The 26,056-nt window shown below is 38.9% G+C and overlaps 1 protein-coding gene across 1 annotated transcript; it reads left to right on the forward strand.

Annotated features, from left to right (window-relative positions):
* The first annotated feature begins 2,430 nt into the window (after positions 1–2,430).
* slc15a2 (solute carrier family 15 member 2) lies at positions 2,431–25,954 on the forward strand. Its single transcript, XM_031732923.2, has 23 exons — positions 2,431–2,575; positions 2,666–2,766; positions 4,571–4,658; positions 5,828–5,969; positions 6,365–6,457; positions 6,817–6,916; positions 7,330–7,420; positions 7,502–7,579; positions 8,927–9,009; positions 9,185–9,268; positions 9,380–9,469; positions 11,892–11,936; positions 12,224–12,259; positions 14,802–14,890; positions 17,033–17,114; positions 17,464–17,589; positions 18,109–18,270; positions 21,236–21,282; positions 21,434–21,541; positions 21,808–21,907; positions 21,986–22,129; positions 23,099–23,203; positions 23,973–25,954. The coding sequence occupies exons 2-23, from the start codon at positions 2,758–2,760 to the stop codon at positions 24,177–24,179; spliced, it is 2,109 nt and encodes a 702-aa protein (XP_031588783.2). The 5' UTR covers positions 2,431–2,575; positions 2,666–2,757; the 3' UTR covers positions 24,180–25,954.
* Positions 25,955–26,056: the final 102 nt, after the last annotated feature.

Genomic DNA, 26,056 nt, shown 5'->3' on the forward strand with positions numbered 1-26,056 from the left:
ATGAATTTTTGTTCGGTAGCTCTTGGCACAGAAGAGAACACCCTTTTACATACATTTTGCATACAGATACACTATAAGACAAGTGAATGCACACTATCCATGTGTGCAGGTGTGCAGAATAAATGTGCAAAAAGTCAGAGAATTGGATTTCACAGCTCTGGGGAATGAAGCTGTCTCTCCAACCTCAGGCTGGTGGTGCGTTTTCATGTTCCTATACCACTTTCCTGAAGGAAGCAGTAAAAAACAGTCCATTGCCAGAGTGGGTGAGGTCTGCAGCGATACGTCTGGCACTTTTTTTGGATCTGTCTAGGGTTCACCGAGTCCAGATGTGGAAGTGGATTTCCCACAATCCCTTGTGGTGATTTCATCACCTGGGCCAAGTTCTTTCTGTCTTGTGCTGTGCAGCTGCCATACTACACAGTCATACTAAGACAGATGATACTTTCTTTTGTGGCTCCGTAGAAGTTCATGAGCAGCTGAGAAGAGAGTTTGTTCCATTTTAGCTTCCTGAAGAAGAAGAGCCTTTGCTGGGGACATCACACCAGGTGTGGTGTGTTCAGGGACCATGTTAGGTCAGATGTTATGTGAAGACCCAGAAACTTGATGTTGTCTACACGCTCTACTGCCTCTCTGTGTATGAGGAGAGGAGCATGTTTTGTCTTGCTGGACCTCCTGCAATCCACAATGACTTCCTTAGTCTTGCTGCTGTTCAGGACAAGGTTGTTGTCTAAGCACCACTGTGTCAGTTATTGGACACCCCTCCACTTTGGTCTGATTTGTGCAAAGGATATTGTTTGCACAAATCAGAAATCTTTTGGTTCGTTCAGATTCAGCTTTGGAAAAAGAAGCAACCCAATGAAACAACACCCTTCTTTTTAAGACTATATTTCAGTTAGAAAAAACACTGTTTTAGAACAATTACTTCTTTGTCCAAATGTTGGCACCGGTAACTTGTTACCTATACTTCTAAACTTTTGGCTACTACACTGGTTGTCATTAATGCCAGCACAGTGTTGGCCAGTGGTGGTTTTGGGCTGATGTTCAAACAGCCGGAGCTGATATCTACTGTTTCCTTAAGTCTCATCTCTCAAGGTTTGGCATGTTGCATGGGATGTTATACCAGTGGTTCTCAAACCTCTCCTGGTATGATCCATTTCAGAAGAATATTAATAGAAAATATTAATAGAAAATCCAAATAAACATTTGTTTAAAGTAAGTATGTAATATATATATAGCATCATAAAATTCTTATTTATTTATTTTCTCCCTCTCCGAAAAATAATTCTGGTCAACTTTATTTTTTTTTCTCCTGGTTATCTGTGCCCCACCTACGATTTCAGGCTAATTTGTCTGTTTTGTTGTTTGCAGTTTTTGACCAGTGTTATAAATAGTGGATCCAGGCAAAGTAGTAGAAAAATGATACTTTAAAAAAAAGAAAGAAAGAAAAAAACTTTTGGAATGAGTAAAGCATGTTCTACTTGAAAGCAATCGAAATTGGCTTTGTATGTAAGACACTTTCAGTAATTTCGAACAATGGCACTGCAAAAATTTTAACAGTTATTTCTGTATCTGTGAGTTTTAAAATCATGTGTGTTTTCTAAAAGTCCAAGCACATTTGTTAAGTATTAATTTGTTTTTTTAAACAATCTTTTATTAAAAATGGATAAAGTGAACTCCAACTGTGGCGTCTTTAAACCATTTTTTAATCTTGTGCTGTTTTGCTCATGTTTAAATTTAGCAGACTTAAACAATTGTGAAGATCGCAAAAAAAACTGCGTCTAGTGGTGGTGACCATTAGACCACATTAACACCACACATCCGCTCACAGCAGCAACATTTCTACAACTTCAGAAGACATTACTCACATAGCCCACATTAATATATTATACAAATACAAAAATACACCACTATACAAAGTTCACTAACATCTAATGTTTTACACTATGTGGGCATCCTTTTTGCTCCCAAATGGAATACGGGTCCCCACAGTGTGACAGTGTAAAAGTATATATATGTGTAAAAGACGCATGTCCCCACAATATGAGTAATACAAGTACACACACACACACACACACACACACACACACCTTTGTGGGTACATTATCGGGGATGAAACAACAGCTGCAATTACTTTGACATCATGTATTCTCTAGACTTATAGGTTTACCTTTAATATCATTGAATGTCTAAGCCTAACCCTTAAACCCATCCCTCAAACAGCAACTAACTAACAAGTGTACTTGGGACACACGTCCACCACCGCCACCGCTAATATTACTCAGGGTGAATAAAAAAGAAATAAATGATACACTCGAAGTCATCCAACCAGAGATATGCGCTTTGACCCGCACATCCACAACACTTTGACCCTCCATCCCACAGTCAGGTCTGCGGCTGAGTGCAACAACGACTCTATTGTACAAGTAGATCCCGCTTCACTGCAACTTGCGGACCTCCCCCCCAAAAAGGGAGTGAAACGCGTTGTAAATATACGCATATATAAACACTCATCTGCTACCTCCTTTTTAATATTTCACAAAAGACCGAAGTCCGGAGGCTCGCTGCTTTTCCTGAGGTAACAAGTCCAGTTTTCTGTGGTGGAATATTAACTTTAAGTGTGCTTTAAGAGTGTAAGTGTCCGAGGTTTTTGCATCTGTGCCTTCAGTGAGCGGAACGGAGTGGGACGGACTTGGATGATAGTCAGGAGCTCCCGGTGCTGCCGTAAAGATCCCAAACTCTCGCATCTAATAAGACAACATGGGAAAGGTAAACATGCTGTTTTGTGATTTTTTTTACTGATTATGCGCTGAGTTGCTCAGTTACTTTTGTTGTGCGTCTCTGATTTTTACAACGCAAAGATGCGTAGTAAAAGAAAAAAAAAAGAAAAAAAAAAAGAAAAACAAGAAAAAAGAAAAGTTGTACGCGGGTTGGAACGCGGGGACATATGGGAGCAGACGGTGCTCGGGACGTCTGTGGAAATAAAACACGCAAAGATATGTTGTTGACGTGTATGCGAAGCATGCAGAAGAGGGCTATGGAGACAGAGGGAAGTCTGCTTTGAGACCAAGCTCCCACTGAAGCGCTATGCTAAATTATTATTGGTAAGATGATGCAACAGGCACCCCCTCCCCTTTAAAAGTAAACCCACACTAACTGCTGTATGGAGAAAGCTGGTGCCACATGTGGCCTGAGCGATTATGTTTTTGGAGATAGCAAATCCGTTAAAGGATCATTTTTAATATGCTTACTGTACAGATTTATCATGCAGAAAATGGACAATATCTACCACGCTTTGATTTTCCTCAGTTGTAGAAAACTGTTGATACAGTGAGGTAAAATAATATAACAGAGGCAAGCAAGCAAGCAAGCAATTTATTTATATAGCACTTTCAGATCAGCCCCCAGCTGAACACAAAGTGCTGTACACTTGACATGCCAAAAATGATACATTGAACATGTTAAAAATAATAATAATAAAAATAATAATAATAATAATAATATAAAATAAATAAAATATATATATATAAAAAAAGATTATTAAAATGACATTTAAAATAATAAAATTGAATGGACTGTTTTAGTCTGTTTTTCTGTTTTTTTTTCTTTCATGTTTTCATGCTTTGATTAATTGAAATTAAATGACACAAAACCAGAGATGGTGATGGGAGTAAATATGTTCGTTGCACATTTGGTAAAAAAAACCCCTTAAATTAAGTTTTATCAATTAAAAAAAAAGAAAAAGAAAAAAGAAACATTACCAAGTAGGGACGCACCAGTCTAACTTCTCTTAGTAAGTGTTTATCTACTTGTATACACTAAAGTGACTGTGACTCACTGACTGCCTAAAGCTCACTGAATGAGGCCATGGACCTATGATGATGATGATGTTGATGATGATTAAAACACTGAGCTCATATTAATTACATCCAGCTCCAGATCAGTGAGCACATCATTACCAGTAAAATTCTACAGAAGCCTCCATTTTTAGCAGCCGGTTGTGCAAAGTGTTTTACTGCTTGTAGGCAGTTTATATAGAGGTGTAAGCACATGAATCATATACCTTTACATATCAGGGCTACAGCTGATGTAAATGATACGATCTGACAGATGACCTAAATTGTCAAAATGCTCTCAAGCAACAGCGTAAAGTTGCAGATCATTGTTAATCAAAACATCCCACACGGTGTTTAGTTGAATACTAAACATCCACTGCAGAAAAATCCACTCAGATCTCAAGCGATGGATATTTTTCTTCGTTTTAGCTGAGCCTGGTCTCATTATAGCTTTAAACCTATAAAACTTCTATTTCTGTATAATGATTAACTTCAGTATCTTGTGAGATTGACTAACAGGAAGAATATATCAGCTACATTCCTCTCTTTTCATGTCAGAGTATTCTCTGTTAAAGAATAAAACTATTCACTGAACCTGCGAGTTATTGTTTATATTTGACAAAGGTGGGGGGAAAAAGATTAGATAGTGGATTCTGGATGTACTTTTACTTCGGTGTGATTGTTGGAGAATAATGTGCGTTGAACTTCATTCTGTTAATACATTTTGCTTCTTTTAGAAACTTTTGGGGACCAATTACCCAGTCAGCATCTGCTTCATAGTGGTGAATGAATTCTGCGAACGCTTCTCCTACTATGGCATGAAAGGTATGCAAATAAAAGCCTGGGTGATATTACAGTGCAAATCTATGTAAAGCCTGAATAAAAGTAAGGTTTTCTGGAATCACAGAGTAATTTTAGCTTGCTACATTACATATTATGAGTATTATTGGGGCAATATAATAGAGAGGCATCAAATAAGGTCTCTCTTGTTCCCTCACACGACCTCACTTATCTCCATAAGTGACAGATTTACTTCAGCCGGATCACACACAAACACAGATGTAAATACACCACGCAGTTTCCTGCAGTTTTAAGCTGATGCACTGTGTCCACAGTTTCAGCTACTGACAAACATTTTTCCTCAATCCGAGTGAACTTAAGACTCGGGGGTTTTATTTAATTACACTGTCTCTAAAATGTGAGAGAATATAAAAAAATAGACCCCAAACATCTCATTTATTTCAGTCATTAGTAAAAATACCAACAATATTAATTTTACTAATAAATAAAAGAAGAGAAATCGCATCAGAGAGGTAAGTGGTTTGAAAATAATGGATTACTGATATTCTGTAACCATCAGAATAACCAAGTTGTTTTGGATTTATTCTGGTGGCATCTACGGTAATTTAAGAGCTACAAACTAGCAGAATTGCAGTCAGCCAGGAAATGCCATCTGCTGACGGAGATCAAGAGTTGAGTTGTTGTCGAGTGCTCGGGAAAAGCTAGGACGTCTGTTTTGAATGAAGATGTTGCTTAGTTAACAGCGTGAGTTGTGATGTTGGCTTTAGCAGCACACAGGGTTCATCTTAAACTTTCCCAAGCGACTCTCGTGTCTGTTATGACTTATTTATTAAGAAAATGTCCCAACAGCTTTTTGGTTTTAGGTTAAAATGTCTTAGCTTACCTGAATGACAAACTCAAACCCAGAATGTTTACTTCTGGATCTTCTAAGGTTAAATGTAAGCACTGTGGGTGTCACCAATGTTTGGCTGTGCAGGATGAGCCACCAAAACACAGAGGGCATGTGGTATTGTTGAATTCATGAACTGCTGAGGATTCGCTGAAAGGATTCTGAGTGCAATAATACTTTTAGAATATGACAGGTCATGTTGAAGGCTTACGATGTATTGTGGTGTTTAGGTGTGGGCTTGGGCTTCTCCATCCTGTGAGCTGATTCACAGCTTATGCTTGCTTGTGTGTGTGTGTGATCACAGCATTGCTGACGCTCTATTTCCTCAACTACCTTAAATGGGACAAGGACCTCTCCACTGCTGTCTACCATGCTTTCAGCGGGCTCTGCTACTTCACACCCATACTGGGAGCTTTCATTGCTGACTCCTGGCTCGGGAAATACAAGTGAGTCTCTCAGCTGTAAATGCACTAAAGTGTGGATTCAAGCAAATAACAAAAATACATTGTGCAAACTGTGTTCATTTTATGTGCATACATTCTAAGCTTCTGCCACTGAAAAAAACAAACATTTGTTGCCATCTATAAGTCAAAAATTTGGGTTTTTATCTCAAAACGTCTCACTTCATCTTCGAAATCTTGACTTATAGCTAGCAAAAAATGTATTTTTCAATGGCGGAAACAGGCGCATTTTATGCGTGTGCAGTATTTCATCATCTCCTTTTAAGCTGCTAGCTTTGCCTGACGCTGCCTGTTACTGGAGATGAATCATTCTGAGCACACATAGAGATTTTGAAGAAGGCCTGAATGCCCTGTACATAATCACAGCTTGCTCCCCACAGGACCATCATCTACCTGTCCATTGTATATGTGATCGGCCATGTGGTCAAGTCGGTTGGAGCCATTCCCACCGTGGGAAGCACCGAATTGCACATGTGAGTTGTCATGAGCTAATTCTATCACTCTGCACAATCACAGCCCAGCACTGTTAGAAGAGGAAGAGGTGAGGATGAATAATCCTTGTTGCACTGAAGGAATTTGAGCATTGATTTCAAAAGTTTTGAATCAGGATAAAATTATTTTTTTGGTCCATAAACGTCATGTCATTGATAAACTGATGCCCATCACAGTTCCCAGTGCCATACAGTTTCCGATAGTTTTCACTCAGCGATTCTTTGAGTGCCAATCTCAGCCAGTCTCTTCTTTCTTTTCAGTACTGTACTGTTATTAATATACACTGTGTTGTAGTTTGAATCAGCAGTTTGTTTGTGTTTTGTGTCCGTGTGTCCTACAGTGCTCTGTCCATGTCAGGTCTGATACTCATAGCTTTGGGCACCGGAGGGATCAAACCCTGCGTGGCGGCGTTCGGAGGAGACCAGTTCGGCGAGGAGCATGTAAGCCTTCTTTAGTTTGAGGACATATTTGTATTATTTTTATCGGTACATCAAGAAGACAAGGTTATCAGAAACCAATCCCAGCTATCTGATAACTTTTATAGAACGTGTTTTGAGGCGCGGCCTAGTGATAACTACCTGCCCATCATCAAACATTAGCTACTGAGCCACACATACTTCTCAGAAGTTATCTGTGGCATGTAGGAATTGGAGTTGTTCTCTAACTCTTTTGTTACTGTGTAAAAATAATACTTTAAACTGCAGTGCTAGATGTTATTGGTGTCTAAACAGTGTTTAGGACATATCCGAAAACTCATCTGAAAGCTTATATAATGTTGAATACAACAGTGGTCATGTGGAGTTGTTGTAGCAATGTTAAACTCAGTAAGTGATTATGTTTTGATCCTTTCTAGACCACAGAGAGGCAGAAGTTCTTCTCTATTTTCTACATGTCAATCAATGCTGGCAGCTTCCTGTCCACTATTATTACACCCATATTGAGAGGTGAGCGTATAGTCGTAGTTTTACATGTTACATTATATCCAGTGAGGTCCGCTGCGTTAATAACACACACCACTCCTGCAGGTGACGTGCAGTGTTTTGGTGGAGACTGTTATGCTTTGGCCTTTGGGGTTCCTGCAGCCCTGATGGTTGTGGCGTTAGGTGAGTTTACACCTCAACATATACAGAGTTTTCTCTAAGTGCTTTTTAAACAGAGCAAGGGATTTTTCAACATAGCATTTCTAAACTTGACAGTTTTCTTTGGGAAGCAATATATTATTTCTGTTTGCACACAATAACAATTATTTCAGGGAAAAAAATACAAAAAATGGTCAGCTCCCTGAAAAACTGACCTTTTTAATTGAGCCAGAGCACAAACCTCTGCTGTGGCAGGATGTGCTTTAACTCTTTAACAAATCTCGTAAAATCAAGTTACACATAGCATAAAAAACATCAGTAACGGTCCCAAAGCAGGAGATGTATATAGATAGTTATCACAGTGTATCGCAGAAGTATCATCTAGAAAATCAAAGCGAGCCACACAGCACAGAACAAGCCCGGCAGAGGACAGGAAGCGAAACATCATCCATATATCAAAGCTCAACATGTATCGTCCACTCACATGTATTCCACGCAGCAGTGAGGGCCTGAGCGACATAGTGATAGTCTCATCTCTCTTAACTTGCTCACTAGTGTATATTATAAAGATATTGATATTGATTCTGAGTGCATCAAACTCAGACTTTGATGAGCATCTGATTTTTCATCCTGCTCTGGGTTAGGAATAATAAAATTAATACGATCCTCCTCCAAACCTGGGCCCTACATTGTCCACAGTTTTTTTACACAGCCCTTTCTGCTGTTTTTGAAATGCTTTAATTAACTTTTTCACAAACTCAGTATTTAGGCATAAAAATAGTGCCACTAATAGGCACTGAACTCACATGCTGTCCTTCTTCGATTAGAATCTTCAGTTCCATGTTTGTAGCAACGTGTTACTAAATGCGGTATGTGCGCTGCAGTATGAAAATATTGACCTATATTTCAAACCTGCCAGTCGCATTTCGAGATCTGAGCTTTATTCCGGGCTGTGATCTGCATGCTGAGCTTGCGTTTTCACGAGCCGGCCTTACACTTGATCAAGGTCCATCCACATTTGTCCTGACAGTCAGTTGTCTCTGCCTCTCGGTCCCCGTCACCCCTGATCCTTATGGGATTCATGCTTAACTGAACCCTCGCTTTGAAAACAAACGGATTTAATTCTTGAGAGGTCACAGACAGATCGCAGTGAGGGTGAAGCAGAGGAGGAGCTTTAGTGCTCAAAGCCTGAAGCACGTTTACAGCATGATAGGTTTTATTACCCCAAAGCCTTCATTAGCAGCTGTGAGAGGACAAACCATCCTTAAATCGGTACTCAGTATTATTTTGGTTGTTCTGACATCAAGGTAATCACTCGCTGTGATCTTCACTCAAACAAGTCCAGTCTGACTCTTTATTTATCGTGCACAGTTGTCTTCATTGCTGGCAGCAGTCTGTACAAGAGAACTCCTCCCCAGGGAAACATCCTTTGGGAAGTCTGCAATTGCATTGGGGTGAGTAATCCCATACTTCTCCCTCGACTTATCTGAGAGCTGAAGTGCAAGCACATTGATATACTGCTTTTTACTGCCAAGAATCATTAAGAAAGATATGAATTTCACACTTTGGGTTTCTGTCTGCGTTGTACACACTCCATTTTCATTCCAATTATTTACCTTTGGCCTACAGTTTGCACTTAAAAATCGCTGGAACAAATCGAAACATGACTCACCGAGACAGCACTGGTTGGACTGGGCTGAGGAGAAGTACTCGGTAACGTCAGCAAAGTCCTTCTATTAATTCATTGATGCGTAGAATATTTTTAAAAGTCATCTAACCTGTGTGTGTTTGTTTGTTTGTGTGTGTGTGTGTTTTATTTTACAGATGCGTCTGATTCAGGAGATTAAGATGGTTTTGCGAGTTCTGGTGCTCTACATCCCCCTCCCAATGTTCTGGGCTCTCTTTGATCAGCAGGTAAGACAAAATAATAAATAATAATAAACTTAACTTGTATAACAGAGTTACTTTTACATAATGCAATAAGAGCTCACAATCAAAAATCAAAAAGACAACTACACGCAAATAAAATAACTGAAAACAGAAGACATTAAACCGGAACAGTGTGAATATTATGACAGGTAACATAAATAAATACATTTCTAATAATGAATGAATTTATTTACCGATTTAAAAGTTGCTGGAGAAATCCACAGCTCTAACACAAAATGTCCTTCTGTAATGAGCGTGCAGGAACAGATGAAATGTGTCTGAGGTGTGAGTAAATCTGTGATGTAGGTGTTGTGAACCACTGCGTTTTGCGGACCCAAATACAGAATAGGACGATTAAATCCAAATGCCAGATATGTGGACAATACAAGGACAAGAGGAGTCTGAGACAACATATACACAAGACAATAAGGGGAGAGGGAACAGGTGGGGAAATAGCCAAAACTTAAAAGCGAAGTAAAACTAAATACAAGTTTCTGTGGCTGTGAAGGCAACTGTTGGTACCTACAATAATACAGATGAAACCCCAACAACCAGACGAACAAAGCACTTGGCAACAGTGGGAAGGAAAAACTCCCTTTTAACAGGAAGAGACCTCCGGCTGAATCAGGCTCAGAGAGGCGCAGGCATGTGTGGGGCTGAGGGGAGTGAGACACGAGGGTAGACACAGAGTATTAAAATAAAAAAAGGAAGTGACTAACCAAGTAACCACTATCAAGACAGCCTTATCAAGGCTTATCAAGACACAAAAGGATACGGGGAAGGCTAGATTACGCAAGAGATCAGAATATAAAACAGTACTACATACCAACACACCTTCAATGACATTACTAAAAGCTTAAAAGCAAACACAAAGAAAAAATGCTTTTGAAATTCAGAGTCCAAAAATGTAATACCTTGGGTTTAAAACCCAGAACCATGACAGTAGGTAGCAGCAAGACCAGGGGTGTCGAACTCCAGGCCTCGAGGGCCGGTGTCCTGCAGGTTTTAGATCTCACCCTGGGTCAGCACACCTGAATCAAATGATTAGTTCATTACCAGGCCTCTGGAGAACTTCAAGACATGTTGAGGAGGTAATTTAGCCATTTAAATCAGCTGTGTTGGATCAAGGACACATCTAAAACCTGCAGGACACCGGCCCTCGAGGCCTGGAGTTCGACACCTGTGAGCAAGACCATGGAAGACTTTAAAACAGGGGTGGAGAACTCCAGGTCTCAAGGGCCGGTGTCCTGCAGGTTTTAGATCTCACCCTGGGTCAACACACCTGAATCACATGATCAGTTCATTACCAGGCCTCTGGAGAATCTCAAGACATGTTGAGGTAATTTAGCCATTTAAATCAGCTGTGTTGAATCAGGTAGCCAGTGAATCGTAGTGAGGTTGGCAGTGATGCAGTCTTTTGTTTTTGATTTCGTTAGTCTGAACTCGTGTGTTTTGAATGAGATTGAGAGGGAAGAGTGACTTTTGGTTGGGAAAAAAAACATATTAACCTTCACAATGAGCTACTCTCCATTATGTATCCAAACCCCATATTTTATACACCATATACTAAAGTTAAATGCCCAATGAAAATAAGCTCTAGGAATGTGATTAGCACATCAGTTCAATTCGGTTTTATTTATATATCGACGAATCACAACAACAGTCGCCTGTATTGTAAGGAAAAGACCCTACAATAATAAAAAGAAACTCCCCCACCAATCAGACGACGCCCTGTGGAGGAGCACTTGGTGACAGTGGGAAGGAAAAACTCCCTTTTAACAGGAAGAACCCTTTGGCTCAGGGAGACTTGGCTATCTACCGTGACCGGTTGGGGATGAGGGGAGGAAGACAGGACAAAAAAACACACTGTGGAAGAGAGCCAATCATTAATAATGATTAAATATTCTTAAGTATTATTTAAATTGTGTTCTACTGTTGTACTCAGGCATTTATTCCCAGTTTAAGCAACATTTACAGTCACAGCTTTTACTTACTTTTTAATCAAAAAGAAAAACTTGCCTCAGTTCCCTTCCTACTTGGACAGACTGCATTCTGTGTCAGCACAAGATCAAGGTCTTGTGGCGAAACTTTCTTGCAAAATCCCATAAGTGTCTGTTATGTTCTCCTCTGACCAACAGTCAACACAACCATCTGATTATAGAAGAACCTCAAAGCCACATTCAACATTCCTGTTTCTCTTTCCTCCTGTATCCGTTTCTTCCTGTAATTCGACTGATTTAAAACTGATTTCTTAGAGGACATGTCAGAAATACACTATCTCTTCATTATTATTATTATTATTATTATTATTATCATTATTATCCCTTCCAGGGAAAATGAGGAAATCCCATCTGCTGTGCCTTAAACAAATTTTACAGTAACAGATGGCGTCTTTTCTTTATTGCAGGGTTCCCGCTGGACACTTCAAGCCACGAGGATGAACCTGGCTTTTGTAAGACCTTACTTACGTGAAGTAATGGTGTCAAGATGTTAAAAAGCTGATGCTGTATTTTCACATTGTTATCAGTGGGCTGGTTTAGATTAGCATCTGATATCACAAACAGGTCTTTAGAAGAGAGCTTTTCTTTGTTAGGGTGTTGCTGCAATTTATCATTTTATTCTAGTAAATAACATTGTTTATGGCTCGTTATCAAGTCAAAAAATCATCAACTCATCAAGTTTAGATTTATAAAGATAAAGTTTAAGTGTCTCTCTTGTCTTTGTCTTCTTTTATTATAGGGAAACTCCTTCGCTATTAAGCCTGACCAAATGCAGGTATGTGCAGCTTATTTGGCTCTTGCTGGGATACAAACTGTGCGCAGTCTTTGCTAATCTAAAAAAAGCAATAATGAAAGGCAGAAAGTCCAGAGAAAAGCAGAAAATGATTGAGATGGATACAAATTTCTTAGCATATACTTGCAACAGTACTGATATATGTCTATGTATATGATCCAAGTAGTTTTCCAATGGTTTAGCGAGCGATTACACTGTGTTTCAATGCTAATTTTTACCTTTGGAAATAGGTTTTTCTAAGTTAAATTTACTGTATATTGCAAGTATTCTGTATTTTATCTATCACTGGATTAACTGTAAACTTCTGACAACTGTTAAACATGCTTTTCTGGCTGATCAGTGTCTTAAAAAAAATTCATGGTACTCTATGCAGCCCCCCTCAAAAACTAAGTACACCCTTACAGTTTCTATAGATATTAAGACGGTGAACAGCAGCCAGGTGCTGCTTATCAAATGCACTTAATTCATCATGAACAAGTGTGAACACTTCTATGGAAGCAGAAGTGTTGGCAGTTTGCTGCTCTGGAGCTCTGTTAACACAATGCAACAGCCTTCCCAGGAGTGGAAAATCCAAGAGCTACATTTCCGACTCTGTTAGCATGGAGTCTGTTAGCATGTTAGTTAGCATGTTAGATGCTAAAGTTCATCACAGTGTTGGCTTGTTTGTACGGGCGGCCAGGAAAATGGCAACATGACTTAGGTTTGCCAAGTTAAATCTGGAGAAGTGGATAGTGGAAGTAATGGATAGCTCCATGTTTGGTGAAGATTTAAAAAAAGGGACAAACACCTCAAACGAACTATGTTGATGGTGGGGTGATGATATTGGCTTGTTTTCCAGCCACAGGACTTGGACACCTTGCAGTCACTGAGTCAGCCATGAACTCCTGTGTATACCAAAGTATTCCAGAGTGAAATATGAGGCCATCACCCTAACAGCTCAAGCTTGGCCCAAAATGGCCCATATAACAGCACAATGACCCCAAGCACAGCAGTAAATCTACAACAGAATGACTGAAAAAGAAAAGAATCAACGTGTTGAAATGGTCCCGTCAACTCGATGGAAATGACTGTGGTGGAACCTTAAATGAGAGTTGTGCAAAAAATAATGCCCACAAACCTCAATAAATGGAAACAACACTGTAAAGAAGAGTGCTCCAAAATCCCTCCACAATGTCGTGTTAATGACGAGAGGCTGATAAAGTACAGAAAACCATTACTAAAGGTGGTTCTGCATACTACTGAATCATGGGGCGGACTTAGCTTTTCTCAGGACTTCATAGAGAGCTGTGAAAACTTTATTTTCACATGACAGTATGTGATTAGTTTCTCCCTCCTTTTTGTTTGTGGCAGTTTATCATGTCATAGTTACAGTCACAGTTTTTTTCCTGCTAAGCAAAGCAGTAAAAGACGGTGACATGTTAATCTGCACTTGACCATTGGTCATGGCATTCATTGCAGCCTTTATGGTCACTGGATAAATGCCAGACTCTATTTTTTGCTATTTATTTATTTAAAAGTGACAACACTGTTTGACATATTTCCAAATAGATGTGCTGCATTTAGAGTTCGTAGCTCGTCCCTTATCCACTGAACTGGATTTTTATCCATTAGTTTCAGAATTTGGTTGTATAAAGGTGTCAGGTGCTTAAATATAGACGGTGGTGCTTAGGCCCAAACTGTCATACAATATGAAAAATTAGAAAATATCATCTAGCCGCTGAAATGGGCGTAGTGTTGAAGATCATAGTCAAAATTTATGGTGGAAATTGATTGTAGTTGGAATTGCTAAACCGTTAGAAGTTTCAACTACAAACTAGTTACAAAAACTTGCATAAAGTTAAAAGCCACACTGTCATTACAGTACAAAATAAACCAAAGCCATCAGGAAAAATTATTATGCTGCCAGTTTCTTTTTATCTCCAGTGTCAGCAGGCACTTGCGATGTCATGAGTGAGGCCTACCATGTGAGCTTTGCATTGCAGCTTCACTTATGCAAACACTCTGGACAACATCTTCAGTTGAATTAGTTTTACATGACCTGCCAGTAAAGAGCATTACACAACTTGACCATAAAGTGTTAATGGTTACCGTGTTTTTAAGCTTTAAGATTTAAAGACTAAGCATAAAAAAAGCTTCATGTTGTTCTGATATAAACAACCCGAGCCTCTCTTAAAGTCACTCCCTCGTAGTCTCTGTTAGGTTTCAAAGCCAGTGTGCTTGAATACAGCACCATAATTGATGGAGTGTCCTGCATAGCTGTTATATACTTCTAATGCAGTGAAACATCCAGTGAAAAGAAGCATCTCTCAAGTCCCCTCACTAATGAAGACCGATGTTTGACTAGGCTGTGATGAGGCTATTTTCATGAAAACACTTTTATGGTTCTTCTTCACTGCCATCTCTTTACAAGCAATACCGAATCAGAATCACTCTCTTTATTGACGCAACATTTATGATTTTATGAACTCTACAGAGCTTTTATAGAGTCATTAAAAGACTAATTTTCCTCTCCCTTGTTGTCTAGATGTTGAATGCTCTGCTGATTCTTGTCTTTGTGCCTATCTTTGACCTCATCATATATCCGCTCGTTAGACTCTGCGGACTCAAGATCACGTGAGTAGTGGATTTTTTTTTTGGCTTTGTTTTATACTACCTCCTTTATTTCATTCAGGATCATCTTGTAATCTCGTAAAATGGAAAAAATGAAGCATGTGATTCCACATATATTTCTCAGGATTATACAATAGGCAAAAAAAACCCAAAAAAGAAAAAAAAAGAAAAAGAAAGTTAACGATTGAGGGAAGTCTCTATAAACACAAAGCTAGCATACATTTACAAATGAATGTTTAATGAATGTTAAACATTTACTTTTAAACCCGACTCCAAAGTATTTCTCACAATGGAAATATGAATTTCCATACTTGTTTCTCAAGTAGGGAAACAGAGAATGACCTTGCCTTTATTTTTTTAAATGCTGTTATCTCAAGATCTTTTTGTGATGAGACTGTTTTTTTAAAGAAAATATTTTATTAAGTGAATATAACTAGTTTTTTTCAGGTTCATGGCATAGTTATGGAGAACTTGATTGCAATGAAAGGAAGCACTGTTTCCCTCATCCGGTTACTGCTGGTCGCAGCAGATGGCCCCGCCCCTCCCTGAGCCTGGTTCGGTTGAAGGTTTCTTCCTGTTAAAAGGGAGTTTTTCCTTCCCACTGTCGCCAAAGTGCTTGCTCATAGGGGGTCATATGATTGTTGGGGTTTTCTCTGTATGTATTATTGTAGGGTCTACCTTACAATATAAAGCGCCTTGAGGCGACTGTTGTTGTGATTTGGCGCTGTATAAATAAAATTGAATTGAACTGAATTGAAGTTAACATCCACAGAATTTAAGTGTAGTTCATTAAGTTAGAGACTAGATTTTCAACTCCCTAGATGAGGTGGACTGGTCTGAAGGTTGTCTCTAACAGTATACAGTGTGATTTAAATAGTGTCATACAATAATGTACATGATCTTTATGACCTCCTCCACGGAGGTTACGTTTTTGGTTGCACTTGCATGCATGCGTGTAATCATTCTACTTGTGCGCACAATAGCTCGAAAAGTTTTGAATGATTTCTGATAAATCTTTGTAAGTGTGTAGAGCGAGGTCATATTAACAGTTCATTAAAATTGGACTTATATCGACCAAGGTCAACTTACTTGATTTATTAGTTAAAATTGACATAAAAACCTTATTACTTGTAACTATAAAGAGATGGTGCTTCTAGTGAAATGTGTAATGTCGAGATATAGAAAATACTGTAAAAGGATTTAAAATATCAGGTAACATTTGACCTCTGACCTCTCCTTCAAGATTATTAGGGTGGTGGCTGGAGCCTATCCCAGCGGCCATAGACCATCGTTTGTACTAACAACATGTATGTATCTGTAACTGTTCCCATAAAGTTGGCAGCATTAAATTGTCCAAAATGTCTTGGTATGCTGAAGCATTAAGACTTCCTTTCACTGGAACTAAGGGGCGAAGGCCAGCTCCTGAAAAACAACCCCACACCATAATCCCCCCCTCCACCAAACTTTACACTTGGCAGTGCAGTCAAACAAGTACTGTTCTCCTGGAAAGCGCCAAACTCAGAGTCATTCATTAGATTGCCAGACGGAGAAGTGTGATTTGTGATTCCAGAGATCACGTCTCCACTGCTCCAAAGTCCAGTGGTGGCATGCTTTACACCACTGCATCCAATCCGATTTTTTTTCTGTTTTGCAAAGCTGAGAAAGAAATTCAAGCTCACACATCAGTAAAAGCATCTCACCTTATGCATGATCCATAATGATACAGACACAGGAAAATAGAAATGCTTGGCAAAAACAGGATAATGTGAACATTTTAGACTTCCCTAAGTTTCCCAAATCATATTCTTAGTGGACCAATTTTGTTTTTAGAAGATCCTGACTTTCTGGAGTTTGCACCCAAGTGACGTAACGCTTCTGAGAGTATCCCAACAATCAGATGATCCCCAATGAGCAACGAGTTGGTGACAATAGGAAGGAAGAACTCCCTTTTAACAATAGGACCAGACTTAGGGATGCACAGCCATAACAAGGAAATTATGCGACAGAGAGTTGGTCAGGGAGGACACTGGTGTGGAAGTAACCCTTCTGATAAAATGATAAAGCCACGCTTTCAGAATATTTTAAAAAGCAGTGAAAAACAGGTAAAGGTGTTAACTGTTGGGCACCAACTCTCTCTGTTTTCAGACCTCTGAGGAAAATGGCCATGGGAATGGTGTTTGCAGCCCTGGCCTTCGGAGCAGCCACTCTGGTGGAGGTGAACGTTGTGGTACGTATGAGCAGCAGTCATAGAGTGATTGCCTCTTGCTACAGAAAAGCACTCACACTCGGCAAAACCCTTACTGCTTATGTTTCCAGGAAAACCTGAATGTGTACAGTTCAGATGTATAATCATAATGTTAGCTTGCAGTTTTAAAGTTTGGATGCCAAAATATCAACTTAACAGTATCATCTTTTTGCTGATATTAGGTACATTTGCTTTTTCTAGCATACCCACCTGAATCTTATACTTTAACTGTTTTGTTGTTGATTTTATCTCATAGTGATTGTCTAAACTGGTCAAAAAGTGTTTTTGCTGGTATTTTTCCATCATTCTTATTTGCTTTTCTCTCTGCTAGAAAACTGTGGTGAATCCTGCACCTGCAGGGAAGTGTCTCTTGCAGGTTGTCAACCTTGCTAAAGAGGATGTCAGTCTGAAGGCTCCTGGCACCGATCTGTTTCTACAGTCAATCAAGTACCTTGAGGTAAGAAGAGTGCAGGTGGTTAAACGTTTCATACTTTTCACCGTTGCTCAAGGCGAATAGAATTAATAAACACATTTCCCTCTCGTTCACATGTACAGTGGATTTTTCTTTGCATTTCAAATAAATGTCAGGAGTGTAGGCTGAACATTTCTCAGAGATCCAAGTATGTATGAGTGTGTGTGTGCTTGAGGTTTCATTAGTTACCCCTTTAACTTTTATTTAACCAAGAAATGGGCCACTGCATTTAGAAGTGCGTGCTCTTTTTGAAAAAGCAGACGTGTACGAAACAATAAATAAATAGAATTCAACTGGTAATACACGTAAGAAGAGAGGGATAAAACAAAACTATAACTCAGTGTGGCATTAACAGTGAAAATGCTATTTTAACTTTGATTCTAATAAACTAGTGTCTAAGCCTTGAGCTGTTCTACAGAAACAAGAGATTTCTTCTTCATTCTGGCAAATGAGTAAATTTATAATTCAATTTTCTAAAAACATGAACTCTCTGGCTTCTCTCAGGACCCTCCTGGTTATGAGACTGTTCCACTGTCCAACGGGGAGCTGAATCTTGAAGTCACTGGAGTCAATGGAGCAACCTTTTCGGCTACCCAGAAGGTTGAAGAGAAAAAGGCCTACAGTGTCATCATTTACCCTGATGCTGCTGGAATCACCTACACATTAGTGAGTGTTCCTACGAGCTGTTACCACATCTTCACTTTTTTCCCCCAATACTGTTGACTATTGAGAATTAAATATCCAATGTGTACATTGGATATTTTTTATTGTGAGCTTAATAGAAATCATCAGAAAGCACAGGGTGCATACAGTTTGGGTTTAAAAGTATTTTAAAAAATCGACATGAGGTCAGTGCTCTGATCCAGAAAGCAGGTTCAACAAACTCTGATCATAAACTCTGTGTTGGGAAACTGAGTTTCCTGTTCCAGTTAAATCAACTCAACTGTGAGTCAAGCGTGTGCATGTGTAGCGAGAGAAAGGCGTCATCGATGCAACTCTGATTCCATGATTCACCATGGCAACGGGCTTATGCCGAGCAGAGCCTTCAATTTAATATAGTTGGCCGAGAAATATGAATGAGCGTCACTGTGGACGAGAGAGGAGAAAAGATCCTGTCATCATTTCCCAACTTGAATTTTCTTAACATTTAAATTTTAAATTGAATTATTCGTGTCAACGGCTGGAAGGGCGGTTTGTTTGAGGAGCGGACAGAAAAGCAGACTACCGAGAGACAGGATGACAGGATTTAACAAAAAGCGAGCGTTTGTTCAGGCTGATAACTAAACACAAAAGCAAAAGGCACAGGCGAACAGAGGCAAAAACTAAACGTTAAGTTGAACTGGAAAAACTAAAACTAGGCATGAAAACCATAACATGAACATAAGGATGAGGATGAAGAAAAACCAACACATGGGAAACACAGCTGACACAAATGAACATGACACCACAGGGGAAGCAAAACTAGACACACTGAACATGGAACACAAGACCTTCAAAATAAAACAGGAAACAAGACTTAAACACCTGGACCAGACAACATGGAAACAAACGTAACTAAACATACAGCCAATGCTATAAATAACTTAATACTAAATAACAGAAAACTAAAACATACCAACACAAAGAATTCACAGAAAATCAATAATCCCAAAAATGCTGGGTAACAGATCCAGCCCCCTGACAATTTAGCTGTAACGTAAGCAGAACGAACTGTTTTAAAAAGTTGTTCATTATCGTTTAATGACTGTATTTCAGCGTGTGCGCACATTTCACAAGAAACGTTGTCAGAACACGTTCAAGTTCTCTGAAACTCTCTGTAAACTAGACTTAGTCCCACTGCACAATCTGAAAGCCATTTAAGGCTCATCTTTACTCACAAATCTTGACATCATCTCCAACACGATGCCAATGTTGTCATACATTTTTCCATCAGTGTTACAGATTACAACACAACAGCAAATGATTCTTCAGTGATGAGTGTTTTATGTGACTAAACCTTCACAGTTTTATTTAAACTAATGCTGTCAGCGTTAATCTCGTTAAAATGACGTTAAAGCCATAACCGCAATAACGCCACAAATCTCCGTTAGCGAGTTAGCGTGGATTGCCCCGTGCGTGGGGCTGCACGGCGTCAACGCGTTAGTGCAGTTAGCTTGTTAACGCGTAAGCGGCGTCCATTTAAACAGTGATTACGACAGGAATGTACGTGAAATATTTCAGTGGACATTTCAGGGAACTGGCGAACACCCTGACAAATGCATTACTGTCCACAGTGTTAGACGTAGTCCATAGATTTTCTTTGAAAATCTGCAGTGCCCAGTGAGGTCGTGTTGAATACAAGAAAGAAAGAGTATATATGGGATAATAATGGTTGTAAGGATATAAACTTCTACAGATTAATGCATTTCCATAAGTGCTTTAATATCAGCTGTCGGTCAGCTGGTTCAGGTGCAACAGAAGAGGAAGAGTGAGAGAGAAATGATCCATTTAAATTAAATCTCTTTATGGAAGAGAAACCCCGGAGTTGCCATCATCTTGTGGTTGTGGAGTTAGACGTGTCTGCTCGATCACATTAGATAAACACACTAAGCAGACAAGTCCGCTTAGCAGTTTGGTGCACCTGGTTCACACTGAGGTCAGTAAAGAAAGGCAAAAATACACATGCAGAAATTCGGATTAAGCTGTCTTATTGTGGGACTCGGTTACAGGAGATTTATACATCAGCGTCATAGGTACATCGTAACCACAGATCATTCTAAAAACCTACACCGAATAGAATAGATCTTTATTGTCACTGTTACAAGAGCAATGATAGACAGTTTGGCATCTCTCCGTTAGCAGCATGTAGATTTTTATATTAAAACTCCTTTAGAAAAAGAAAAAAAAGAAAAAAAAGAAAAAAGCGAAACCAAAAAATAGAATTAAAGTTAAAGAGGTAGTGCAGATGGTTGCATTATAACAAATACGGTTTATAAATGGAGGTAGCAATGTTGGTTACATTCTGGTTTATAAATACAGTGGAAATGTCCATAAATGTTAACAGCACAGTTAACCTTTAATCAGGATGGAGGTCGGGCATCTTTGACAGCCTGTGGGTTGAAACCTTTATTGAGTCTGTTTGTCTTTGACCTGATGGACCTGTACCGTTAACCTGGGGGTGGGGGGTGAATCTGCATGCCAATAATAATAACATTAACGTCAGCATAAGGAATTATATTATTAATAGTCTCAGTATAAGGAATCACAGATGTCAGCAAATTCCTGGAGATTGCAAAAACTCAAAATTCTCATGCAGAAATTTACAAAGAAGTGGAATTTGTTTGCATAAAAAAAACCCAAAAAGCAAAATGAGCGACCCAGGATTTGTTTCCATCATGGCTGCCACAACCACAAGCTAATGAACACATAATGTACCAGCACTCTGTGGGTTAGGTCGTTGGCTCTACAAAGATTCACCACAGAAGTCTAAATCAGCTGTAAGAAGCTGAAGGAAATACAAAGACTCTCTATGAATGCTAATCTCCATTAATATTTATACAAGTTTCTAAAATTTAAATATTTCCATTGAGTGTAAATTGAAAACATGGGACACATTACAAATAGTAGATGTTGATGTTTTTTAATCTTTCAGGTAGAAGATCACATAACGAAAAACGAAGACGGGAATCCATTATTGAGGTAAAACCTTTTTAGCCTCGAGGCTGTTACTAAGCTTTTGTGCTTAAGCTGTAAAGCATCTGAATCTGCTTGTTCCCCTGCTGCTTTAAAACACAGGTCAACCTGGGATAATGAGGTTTGCTCACAAGTTCTCCCGGTTCATATTTAACAGGTTCCTCAACACACAGCTGGAGGCCTTAAACGTAACGGTGGGAGATAAGAATTTCTACATGTCCTCCGGTTACAATGTGACTCATAACAAGACCGTGCAGCGGGGCGAGTAAGTAGGATTTTTGGGAAGTAGTGGTCAAAATTGGAAGAAAAAGCCCTAATGCCAAATATCTGCTAAGTTGTTCCCCAACCCCCCAAAAAAGCAAAAACAAGAGACATCACTTTTTTCATAATTCCATGTCCAAAGAGATCATAATGTTGAAGCTTTTTCTTTGTTTAAAGCAACAAACAGTGTTATTATCAACTTATATCTTGTTAGTTAAATCATGCTGTTTGATTTTTTTCCTCTAATTCACGCAACTCTTCTGCCCTCAGATACACTCATGCCACCTGCATTTCAAACTCAGGGAAGACCTCTAAACTTAACCTGGGCCTGCTGGACTTTGGCGCGTGTTACACTGTCATTCTCACAGAGGTCAGGATGCTTTCTAACAACTTCATTTAGTCATCACAGATCATAGCAGTTTTACACCCCTTCTGTGTCCCTTCTCAGGAAGCGGGTGAAATTGTGCCTCACAAGATCGAGGATGTGAAAGCCAACAATGTGCACATTGCCTATCAGATCCCACAGTACATCCTCATTACTGCTGGAGAGGTCATGTTCTCCATCACTGGCCTGGAGTTCTCCTACTCGCAGGTGATGTGATACATGCTACCTATCAGGATTATCTGTACTCTTAATGTTCCGCTGACAATCTTTGTTTGGAATATTAAACACTGAAAGCTTTTTGGCTTCAAAGAAAAAGGCTTTCAAGGACAGTAGCTTCCAACCAGGAAAATTCTCCAAACTGCAATACATCTGGTTGGAAAAAAGAGGAAATTTGTCTGACAACACTTTTGTCCATATTAGCAAACACAGGAAGCTTTATATTCAGTTATTATTTGAGTAAAACTATAGCGCTTAAATGTATTAGCCCACTACCCAGTGTAAGGTTTATGCCACAGCTGCCTTAAATTAACGGCGTTGATAGTTACAAAAATAAATTTGTATGTTTCTGTAATGGTTAATCCACCAGTATACACAGACTTCAAATTTACTGCTGACTTCTCAGTGTGCCAGCTCAGTTTTAGGGTATAAAAATGTGAATTCAGTTGAAAAAGGTTTTTTAAACCAATGTTTTTGACAGATTTCGGAAATATTTGTGTTTTCATGACAGGTGGGATAATAAAATTTGTTAAGCAATTTGAATAGAAATTATTACTGAAGCAGAGTATGATGATGTAAAGCATTTAGCTACCTTTTTATCCCAATTTAATGGCCATAAAGCTGACATCCACTAGCTTGCTGTGTCAGAGGAATGCTGTTTCAGAGCAACCTGTGAAATTAAAGACTGATAAACAAGACACAGCTTTTTAGAAGAGCTGGTTATTAACGATCCCATGCAAATTGTACATTTTCTGTAGAAATACTTAGAAAACGGTGCATTTACTATTAAAATTTTAATCCACTGAACGTTGCCCAAGAAATTGATTTCCCCTCCAGATCTGTTTCTGTCATATTATTAAGATGTCAAATTCCTACTTCACGAATCTTTTAAATATGTATATAGTCCCAGAGCTGCCAGCTGTCTTTATTTCTTTAACCCTGCATCTCTCTTACCTCCAGGCTCCAGCCAACATGAAGTCAGTGCTGCAGGCTGGCTGGCTGCTCACGGTGGCATTTGGCAATGTGATAGTGCTGATTGTGGCAGAAGGGGCAGGACTGGAACAGGTATGACTCTTGAGGGGCATTGTGGGAAACATTTAAACTCTTACACAAAAAAGAAAGAAAGGTTTTTAATCACCGGCCACTTCATTTGGTACCCCTGTTCAACTACTCGGTAATCAAGCATCTAATCAGCTAATTGTAGCAACTCAGCTGCAACTGGCAACATGCACCTAATAAAGTGGCCGGAGAGTGTATAAACCCTAACTAGTGAAAATTACATCTAAATGTGTTGATAACTGGGAAGGAAGTAATTTTTATTGTCATTCAATGAGACACATAGAACAAAATTTGTTGTGTCTGTTGAATGAAAGGAAGCTGTATCGCACACCGGCCTAATAGATGATGTCATAAAGCAATATACTTAAGAGATAAAAACACTAACTTAAAACGCTTTAAAGTAACATAAAATAATAAAAGCCATAAAAACAGACTCTAATGGACAAAAAGAAAGATTAGAAGTGCTTTGTACAAAAGTTTCATTATTGCAATGTATCATAAAGTAGAAATAAACCAAAGCTACCTGTGTACTGTAACACGGTTTAATGGAGAGATATGGATGAACTAAAAAAAAGATGTTTTTTGGGGTATCTTATAATCCACTTCACCTCTTTTATCCCACAATGTGTGTACCAAAAGTGTTTTCTTTTAAATCGCCAGCTTAAATAAAACGTACATCAGCAACTAAAACGGTTATGTGTCTTGGTGAGCAACAAATGAACTGAATCGGTCGCGAGCGCGTGCACCGAACACTAAACTGTCTCTGTTATCTCAGTGGATAGAGTTCTTGCTGTTTGCCTGCCTGCTGTTGGGCGTCTGCATCATCTTCTCCATCATGGCCCACTTCTACACCTACGTTGACCCCGAAGAAATGGACAAGCTTTACCTGGAAAACTCAGTGAAGGAGGAAGACGACAGTGACTTCAAGAAGAAAAACAACGAGATACAACTGAACAAAACGGGGAAGAGCACCAGAATGTAATACCGCGACATTAGTCACACCTCATTATACTTTTGGCTGCTTTGTGCTTTATAAAGGTATTATTTTAGTGAAAATGAAACTCTAAGATGTGATTGTTGGAGATTTCTTGTGGTTTTAAAGTGTCAGACTCGTGACATCATTTAACATATGTTGTGAAAAACTCCCGTTTCAAACTTTATAACCTTACAAGGAAAGGACTTCCTGAATCAAACTTAAAATATGAAATAATGTTTGAGGAAGACAAAATAATCATTTCTGCAAAATGATCAATAGTGTTATTAAAGCATGTTAATACTACACTGTATATATTTGTTGCATATTAACCCCATGTCAGAATGCTGTTCATGATAATCACAAGCTGTGCAAATATGGGACAGAAAGCATTCAGTTCGCTTTGTGTGCCTTTATCACAATGATGTTTGATTTCCAGAAAACAAAGCTCATCATTACTAAATGCCTGATGTGATATGATCTCTAATTACAGGGGTATTTCTGCCTGTTTGCACCTGAACAACTAAACAAAACAGAGTTTCTCAAACAAGTTTCAAGGGTCTGCATGTAGTGCAGCCAGTGTCTGAAACAATCTTTCAGTAGTAGTGGATACAAGTACACAAGTTTACCAGTTTGTCCCTCTAGAGCTGTTTTTTTTTGAAGAAACAAAAAAAAAAAACCCGTCACATTAGCCACTTGAATTTTAAAAAAGTTCCAGTCTGGTCATTGTTTGGATCTTAGAAAGCAGCTGTTTCATTACAGAATCTCAACCACTGGATAGATTTCAGTCTTGATTTATTAGCTTTTGACTATAACTTATAACCTCAAAACTGCTTCATAAGTCTATACGAGGGAAAACAGGAGGATTGTATTGACACGTGTCACATGTAGCGCTAATGGTTTTACCCCTTTACTCACACATACAGCTAGGTTTAGACTTTTAACATTGACTAAATGACTTTCACATATTCAATGCTTGAACCCTCTTTTATTCTTGGATTGACTCCCTTTGCAACCACAGACACAGTTTTAACGTACACATGTAAACCTAGACGGATTCATCAGGGGTACCTGGGGTTCAGCGTCTTGCCCAAGGGCACGTCTACAGCTGCAGGAGCTGGGGAGTGAACAAGTGACCTTCTGAATAGGAGACAATCCAAGCAGCTGTGAAGGGAAAGCTTTCTGAGGGCCATGGGTCAGAAAGCAGTGAGGAGCGAAAGGGATCCATACAGGAGCTGAAAAAGTAATCTATTGAAAAAGTCCACTTTTATTCATTCAAAAAGTCTTATTTATGTCACCTGAAAAACAGTCTTTTTTGCATTCATTTGTACCAATTTTAGTCCTTGTATCCACCTGTGAATGATTTCCCCGTAAAGGTTTCTGCTTTGGTGACGTTGAAGTGAACTCTGTTTCTTTCTGGCAGGTTTAAAATTGTGCAGAAACATCCAGCTTTATTTTTGACTGATGACTTTTTTTGAGAATAGGCAGAAAAATTAGAGATATGAAAGAAAATATGTAAAAATTATGAAAGAATTTCATGCTACGGTTCATGCTGCTCATTGGGACACTTCATCATCACAGAGCCATCTTTTCAAATCAACAAGTGTGCTGTTAAAAAACAAGTATGATGCAAAGTGCTGTATGTGTGATTTCAAACCTGCAAAAACTGATGTTTTTTGCCTGTGGTTTGTTTTTTGACAATATGTGATGTTTTTTATTCAGGGAAAAGTGTAATTTTGGATTTTTCCTCTAAAGTTCTGTAAATAAACTTGTTTTCTGATGTTTGAAGTTTTAATGAAGATTAAAATTTGTATTCTTGTCAATCGTTTACTCCCTTTTATCATAACTGCAACAATTTTGCACCATAATGTGACAAAAGCTCCAAG

The sequence above is a fragment of the Oreochromis aureus genome, linkage group 16, assembly GCF_013358895.1.
Source record: "Oreochromis aureus strain Israel breed Guangdong linkage group 16, ZZ_aureus, whole genome shotgun sequence".
Classification (NCBI taxonomy): Eukaryota; Metazoa; Chordata; class Actinopteri; order Cichliformes; family Cichlidae; genus Oreochromis; species Oreochromis aureus.

What these genes read in the sequence shown, in the direction of transcription:
- slc15a2 (XM_031732923.2), top strand. An exon ending in GGGCTCTCTTTGATCAGCAG is followed by an intron (nt 9,470 to 11,891) that starts GTAAGACAAAAT and finishes TCTTTATTGCAG; the next exon opens with GGTTCCCGCTGGACACTTCA. An exon ending in AAGGGGCAGGACTGGAACAG is followed by an intron (nt 23,204 to 23,972) that starts GTATGACTCTTG and finishes CTGTTATCTCAG; the next exon opens with TGGATAGAGTTCTTGCTGTT.